This window comes from Rhinopithecus roxellana, chromosome 17, assembly GCF_007565055.1.
Source record: "Rhinopithecus roxellana isolate Shanxi Qingling chromosome 17, ASM756505v1, whole genome shotgun sequence".
In the NCBI taxonomy this organism is placed as follows: Eukaryota; Metazoa; Chordata; class Mammalia; order Primates; family Cercopithecidae; genus Rhinopithecus; species Rhinopithecus roxellana.
Genome location: NC_044565.1, coordinates 6,269,797 through 6,277,436, shown reverse-complemented (window position 1 = coordinate 6,277,436; position 7,640 = coordinate 6,269,797). Strand labels below are relative to the sequence as shown.

General features: G+C 55.9%; 1 protein-coding gene across 2 annotated transcripts; it reads left to right on the top strand.

Annotated features, from left to right (window-relative positions):
* On the top strand, nucleotides 1-4,092 carry LY6K (lymphocyte antigen 6 family member K). 2 transcript variants are annotated; one of them, XM_030921370.1, is made up of 4 exons: nucleotides 1-442; nucleotides 1,036-1,268; nucleotides 2,198-2,311; nucleotides 3,720-4,092. In XM_030921370.1, exons 2-4 carry the CDS (start codon nucleotides 1,166-1,168, stop codon nucleotides 3,998-4,000), a joined length of 498 nt encoding a protein of 165 aa, XP_030777230.1. In that variant the 5' UTR covers nucleotides 1-442; nucleotides 1,036-1,165; the 3' UTR covers nucleotides 4,001-4,092. The 2 variants fall into 2 exon arrangements, with proteins under 2 accessions (XP_030777230.1, XP_030777231.1); XM_030921371.1 differs by having other exon boundaries at nucleotides 138-442; nucleotides 3,473-4,092.
* The last annotated feature ends 3,548 nt before the right edge of the window (nucleotides 4,093-7,640 follow it).

Below are 7,640 nucleotides of genomic sequence, written 5' to 3'. Positions count from 1 at the left end.
GTTTTGCGAAGTCCTCTGGGCACGCATGCACCGTGACCTCACACACGAGTGCACCGGTGTGTTTCATTAGAATCCAAAATCTCTCCCCAGGGATGTGTCTCTTTGGTATTATAATGCGCTAAAAGCTATTCAGGGGCGAGTTATTAGAGGTGCGCCCGTGCTCTTCAGCGGAGAAAATCCCCTACCCGGCCACTGGCCACTTTCTGTGGAGTGTGGGGTCCCCAAGGAGACGGCCCTGGGGCTCCGGTGCTGCGTTTCCCAGGGCTCCCGCGCCCCCGCCTGCCTGACTGCTGGCCGCTCCAACACCAGCACGAGGCGGGACTCAGAACAGGCACTCAGGGCCGCCAGTGGCCGCGAGGCGCTGAGACGGGGCCGCGAGGAGCTGAGAGGGGGCTCCAAGAACCCCGACAGGCCCCGGCGGGAGGGAGGCGGGCGCCCCGGGGTCGGCGGGAGGGAGGCGGGCGCCCCGGGTCGGCGGGAGGGAGGCGGGCGCCCCGGGGTCGGCGGGAGGGAGGCGGGCGCCCCGGGTCGGCGGGAGGGAGGCGGGCGCCCCGGGGTCGGCGGGAGGGAGGCGGGCGCCCCGGGGTCGGCGGGAGGGAGGCGGGCGCCCCGGGGTCGGCGGGAGGGAGGCGGGCGCCCCGGGGTCGGCGGGAGGGAGGCGGGCCCCCCGGGGTCGGCGGGAGGGAGGCGGGCGCCCCGGGGTCGGCGGGAGGGAGGGCGGGCGCCCCGGGGTCGGCGGGAGGGAGGCGGGCGCCCCGGGGTCGGCGGGTGGGAGGCGGGCGCCCGGGGTCGGCGGGTGGGAGGCGGGCCCCCCGGGGTCGGCGGGAGGGAGGCGGGCCCCCCGGGGTCGGCGGGTGGGAGGCGGGCCCCCCGGGGTCGGCGGGAGGGAGGCGGGCCCCCCGGGGTCGGCGGGTGGGAGGCGGGCCCCCCGGGGTCGGCGGGAGGGAGGCGGGCCCCCCGGGGTCGGCGGGAGGGAGGCGGGCCCCCCGGGGTCGGCGGGAGGGAGGCGGGCGCCCCGGGGTCGGCGGGAGGGAGGCGGGCGCCCCGGGTCGGCGGGGCTCCCCCTACCGGCCAGACCCTGGGAGCGGCGCGCGGAGGCTGCGAAGGTTCCGGAAGGGCCGGGAGGGGCGTCGCGCGCTGCCTCTCACAGGGCACCGCTGGGACGATGGCGCTGCTCGCCTTGCTCCTGGTCGTGGCCCTACCGCGGGTGTGGACAGACTTCAACCTGACTGCGAGACAACAAGATCCGGAGGACACCCCGCAGACGGGTGAGCCGGGCTGGCCCCGACAGCCACGGGCCGAGAGCCGGGGCCGGCGGCGTCTGCCCAGCACCGCGTGGCCGCCGCGAGAACGGGGCGTTCAGGGGGCCCGCGGCGCCTGGAAGCCTCTGGGGAGCCTCGCCTCGTGCGGCTTCCCCAGGGCGGCGGGGCAGCCTGAGCCCGGCCCTTCCCCAGCCGTGGCCCTGCTCCGCCGCGTCCCTGGGAACCCTCAGGCTGGAGGCCCCGGCGGGCTTCGCGGGCTGGGAGCGGTTGGAACCGCGGGCGGAGGGCGGGCTCCTCCTGCAGAGCTGGGCCAGGCCTAACCCAGACCCAAGGGAGGACTCCTTTGAGGCAGCCAGGGTGCAGGGCCTGGGAGTGGGCGGACCTGGAAGGTGGGCGGGAGGGCACGGGCAGCAGACCCAAGCCCCGGGGTCGCTTCCGCAGCCGTCGGCCGGAAGATGCCAGGGCCCGTGGGTGCAGCGTGGCCGTGCCAGGGGTCAGGGTGCCGCGGCCGAGTGGGGTGCGCTGTGCGCTCCTGTGTGCTTGGATGTGGGAGGATGGGGGAGCCCCCAGGAGAGAAGACACATCGCTCAGGCTGTAGAGAAGGCCGAGGGCGGGGCAGTTGATAAAGAAGACAGGTGTAACTGGCTCACACTACCACAGGCTGTCCAGGAAGCATGGTGCTGGCTTCTGGGGAGGCCTCAGGACACTAAAAATCATGGGGGAGGCGAAGGGGAAGCGGGCAGCTCTTCCGTGGCCTGAGACCCTTCCTGCTTTCTCCCCATGCGGCTCACTCAGAGTCATGTGGCCCCAGCCACTGCTCAGGGGCAGAAAGATGGGGACCCGCCGAGGTTGTGCTGGCTCGGGTGCTGGCTGTGTTCCTCAGATAGGCACGGATAACTGGAACATTCTACTTTCTTTTTTATTCCTCCTTTCAGACGAGGGTGACGATAGAGTGTGGTGTCACGTGTGTGAGAGAGAAAACACTTTTGAGTGCCAGAACCCGAGGAGGTGCCAATGGACAGAGCCGTACTGCGTCATAGCGGCCGTGAGTGAGTATCTTCAGTCTTGTTGGAGACCAACAGGCAGGTGAACAGAGGGCTTTCAGGAATCAGGGCTGTCTAGTTTTCCTCAATAGGGAATAACTAATAGAAAGTAGCTTTTTTTTTTTTTTTTTTTTTTTTTGAGATGGAGTCAGGCTGGAGGGCAGTGGTGTGATCTCGGCCCTCTGCAACCTCGCCTCCCTGGTTCAAGCGATTCTCCTGCCTCAGCCTCCTGAGTAGCTGGGATTATGGACGCGCGCCACCACACCGGCTAATGTTTTATTTTTAGTAGAGGCTGGGTTTCATCATGTTGGTCAGGCTGGTCTCAAACTCCTGACCTCAGGTGATCCACCCACCCTCGGCCCCCTAAAGTGCTGGGATTACAGGTGTGAGCCACTGCACCCTGCCTCTTTTTGTCCTTTAAAATGTGAAGAGCAAAGTCCTGAGGGGCCAGGGAGAGGTGAAGGGGGAGTGGGGTGGGGTTCAGTCCGTAAGAACTGTGCCAGTGTAAGGCAGTGCCTGCTACAGTGGGTCCAGATAAAATATTGGAAGGTAGGAAGAAAATCTGGGTTTCATGTCATCCATTTTTAAATGAAAAATTAAGCTTTAATAATGTTAAATGCGCCACTGAGAACAGTGTCTGTGTCACTCTTACAAGAGATGCACAAAACCAAGGTGTACAGCCTTCAAGTGTGTTCTCAAAGAAGGGTGCATGCCTTAAAAACTGGAGACCGCTGCTGTGTCATCTGTGATTCCCCTGAAAACCTTTGGGTACATGAAGCCCTCCCCGAGGGGAATCTGGACACCCAGTACATTCTGCCCACAGGGCGATCTTCAGGGCTGGTGAATTCTGATTCCAGCCAGCAGTTGCTCTCCAGCCCTTCGGTATCCACGAAGTTGGTGGGGCGCCGAGGTGATGCTTCAGAATCAGTGTAGCCAACATTGACTTTTTAACTTAATATGGCAAAATGATTTGTACAGTGAAGTATAAGATGAAGTGTGGTCATGCGACAAGACCCCCAGCTCAGAGCCGAGCCAGGCCCACCGAGAGGCCGGCTCCATGCCCTGGGTGATGGCCAGAATGGCTGGCAGTCCTGTGTCTGTCTGTGGTCACAAAGGCCTGAGCCAACCCTGTGTTTGAGAAGTTGAGACCTGTGTGTTCCCAAACAGCGACCCCTAGACCCGCATTCCCAGTGCCTGTGGACAGGCCATACCACGCAGAAGCCAGCCCTTCCCCGAAGCAGCATTCAACACACAGGCCTGGCCCTCGTCCTCCCGAACCCCACTTGGTGCCTCAATTGAGTGTGCACCTTTGAGCAGGGCCACCAGGGGTAAGGCTTTGACCCAGACAGAAAGGCCTCGGTGTCAGGCGTTGGAAATGCGTGATTGCCTTCTCTCGATCTTTATTTCCTATTAGAAATATTTCCACGGTTTTTCATGATTTCGAAGCAGTGCTCCGCTAGTTGTGCAGCGATTGAGATACCCAAGCCAGAGGAGAAGCGGTTTCTCCTGGAAGAGCCCCTGCCCTTCTTTTACCTCAAGTGTTGTAAAACTCGCTACTGCAATTTACAGGGGCCATCTATCAACACATCATTGTTCAAAGAATATGCTGGGAGTGTGGGTGAGAGCTGTGGTGGGCTGGGGCCGGCCGTCCTCCCGCTGCTGGTCTCCATTGCAGCCGGCCTTAGCCGGCCTTGAGTCACGGGACTGCCACGGACTGAGCCTTCTGAAGCATGGACTCGCTCCAGACTATTGTCCCCTGTTGCATTAAACTTGTTTTCTGTTGATTACCTCTTGGTTTGACTTCCCAGGGTCTTGGGATGGGAGAGTGGGGATCAGGTGAAGTTGGCTCTTAACCCTCAAGGGTTCTTCAGCTCACATTGAGAGGAAGTCCAGATCTCCTGAGTAGTGATTTTGGTGACAAGGTTTTCTGTTTGAAATCAAACGTTGTAACTCATTTATTGCTGACGGCCACTCTTTTCCTTGACTCCCCTCTGCCTCTGAGGGCTTCAGTATTGATGGGGAGGGAGGCCAAAGCACCACTCATGGAGAGTATGTGCCCAGATGCTTCTGACCTTTCAGGTGATGCAGAAACACTGGGGGAGTCTGAATGACTGGGGTGAAGACATCCCTGGAGTGAAGGACTCCTCAGCATGGGGGACAGTGGGGCACACGTTAGGGCTGCCCCCATTCCAGTGGTGGAGGCACTATGGATGGCTGCTTTTCCTCAACCTTTCCTACCAGATTCCAGGAGGCAGAAGATAATTAATTCTGTTGAAGAAACTTAGACTTCACCCACCAGCTGGCACAGATGCATGGATTCATAAATTTCCACACGTGTGTGTTCAACATCTGAAACTTGGGCCCAGTAGAGAGCATCAGGGTAAATGGCCTTCATTTCTCTATCAAGATGCAGCCATCCACAGAGAGCTGAGAAATCAGACTCAGAGTTCCACCCAAAACAAATACAAGGGGACTTCAAAAGTTGTCCGGAGCCATGAGGCCTGGAATTAGCTGACCTCTGTTGCTTGATCTCCACAAAGCGGAGACAAGAGGGCACATTCCCGGGTTCTTTATTTACAAACCCTTCCCGCGCGCGCCCAAAGCTTTTCCCGTGCGCGCCTAAGTTTCTCTCGCGCTTGCGCCAACCTTTTCCGCGCACGCGCAAACATTTTCCCGCCCAGGAAGATACGCAGCCCAGGGCGCAGGCGCGATCCCGCGCCTGGGAAAAGTACAAACCCACGGCGCATGCGCGATTGTAATTTGAGAAGACCCGGCCCCCCGTCACCGCCCTGGCCCAACCTCTTCCCCTGCCAGCCTATATAAGGCATGACCCTACACTCAATAAACGAGACTTGATCAGGCTATTTGTCTTGTCTCCATTTCTCGTGTTTTCTTGTCTCCTCCATTCCCACTCCCCCTTCCAGGGTCTGTTCGACTGTCCTGCAGGTCGGGACAAAAAGTTCACAGAAAAATCGAACTAAAAGATAACAATTAAAAAATAGGTTTTATTTCTCAGCATGCGCTCCATCAAGGTTGAGATGGTTTTGTAAGTGATGGTAGCAGCCATTCAGTTCATCCCTAAAGAACTGGGCACCCTGGGAATTTAACCATGCCACTTCAGTCTTACGTTATTAACTGAAGAAAAGTGGGTGGACTTTAAAGATTTTTTAAAGTTATAAAACAGAAGTAACCAAATCAGGCCTGGAAGGTGTATGCCTAGTGATTTCTCATTGAAACTCTCACAAAACTGGCCTTGTTTGATGACAGGAATGAGCAGCAACATTGTCATGATGGAGAAGGGCTCTCTGGTGAAGCTCTCCAGAGTGATGATTTCCTGGGTGTTTTCCTGCTAAATCATTGACTTTCTCTATACACTCTCATAATAAGATGTTACTGTTCTTTGGCTCTCCAGAAAGTCAATAAGCAAGATGCCTTGAGCATCCACAAAACGGTTGCCATGATCTTTGCCCTTGACATGTCTGCTTTTGCTCTGATGGGACCACTCCCACCTCTCAGTAGTCATTCCTTCGCTTGTGCTTTGCCTTCAGGAGTGTACTGGTTAAGCCATGTTTCATCTCCGGCTATAATTATTTGAAGAAATGCTTTAGGATCTTGATTCCACTTGTTTTAAATTGCCGTAGAATGCTTTTCTCTTATCTGCAGCTAAGCTGGGAGAAAGTTTTGGTACCCACTGAGTGGAGAGTTTACTTAACTTTAATTTCAGTCAGAATTGTGTAAGCTGAGCACCTTGGGATGCCTACAGCATTGTCTATTGTTTCTGCTGTTATTAATCAGTACTCTTAAATTAGGGCACAAACAAGATGAATTGTTTCCTCACAGACCGATGTGGCTGGTCTGCTGCTATGGACTTCGTCTCCAACATCATCTCTTCCCTTCTTCCAATGAGTAATCCACTTACTTAAACTGCTGATTTCTTTGAGGCATCGTCCCTATAAACTTTCAAGAAATCAATGATTTCACCATTTTCCAGCCAAGCTTCACCATCAATTGCATATTTGTTCTGGTTTCAGTTTTAGCAGAATTCATGTGTCTGATACGAGCTCTTTTCAAACTATTGCCTTATACTTCTTAGGGCCTCAAACTAGATCCTATTCAGACATGTTTTCACAAGTTAGTATAAGTTTATTTTGTTGCAAAAAAAATTGAAATCCATGCATTCTTTTTCCCAGTATGCATTTTCCATGAACGTTCTAAAGATCACTCATCCTTCCTCCCCATGTTGCCTATTCAGTGTCAGGGAGGATGTGACCCTACCCACTGCCCACTTTTGTCTCCCTTCTGTCCCCACCATCCTGGCCAGCCACTGCTTGGTCTAATACCAGAGGCTGCTGGGTGGGGAACCCTGGGGAACCTTCCAGATAGAGTTTCTTCGCTATTCCTGAGGCATGGGAAACAGGCTCATCTCAGTCACATCTGAACACTTCAAACCTGAGGCCAAAGTCCATTCTGGGGGCAGTGGGCAGGGAGGGTCCCAGCAACTCAGGACCATATAGGACCACCAGCACCTGTCGGGCTCTGCCTGTGTGTACATCTTTTTACCCATCACAGGCTTGTGTTCACATCCTGCCATTCATACCAGCACCCAGAAACAACAGCCCCAGCTGCTTCCAGTTCACAGCCCTGGACTTGAGTTTGGGGAGCATTACTTTTGTTAAGGCAGGCAAAAGTGGGAACTTCACTCAGAAAGAGCAAGTGAGGTAGGAGGTCAGCCACATGAGAGTTTCCATGGCAACCTTCCATTAAAGTCTCTTCAAATGAAGGATGTAATCTATGATGTAAAATAATAGCAAGTCAAGAAATGCGAATATGGAAAGGTCCGAAATAGGGAACTGCTGGGTCTCTGGTAATACTAGGAGCACTCCCAATTACTTGAGTAAGGGACGTAGAAAATTATTGCAGGGTTAGGAATTGTAATGGATCAAGGAGTTTGCTGTCTCCAGTGTAATAGATGCTCTTTCCAGAAAAGTCACCATGGATGGAAGACAGAATGGAGGGTAGTGTCTAGAAAAGAATAAGGTTCGGCCGGGCGCGGTGGCTCAAGCCTGTAATCCCAGCACTTTGGGAGGCCGAGATGGGTGGATCGCGAGGTCAGGAGATCGAGACCATCCTGGCTAACACGGCGAAACCCCGTCTCTACTAAAAAATACAAAAAACTAGCCGGGCGAGTTGGCGGGTGCCTGTAGTCCCAGCTACTTGGGAGGCTGAGGCAGGAGAATGGCGTAAACCCGGGAGGCGGAGCTTGCAGTGAGCTGAGATCCGGCCACTGCACTCCAGCCTGGGCGACAGAGCGAGACTCCGTCTCAAAAAAAAAAAA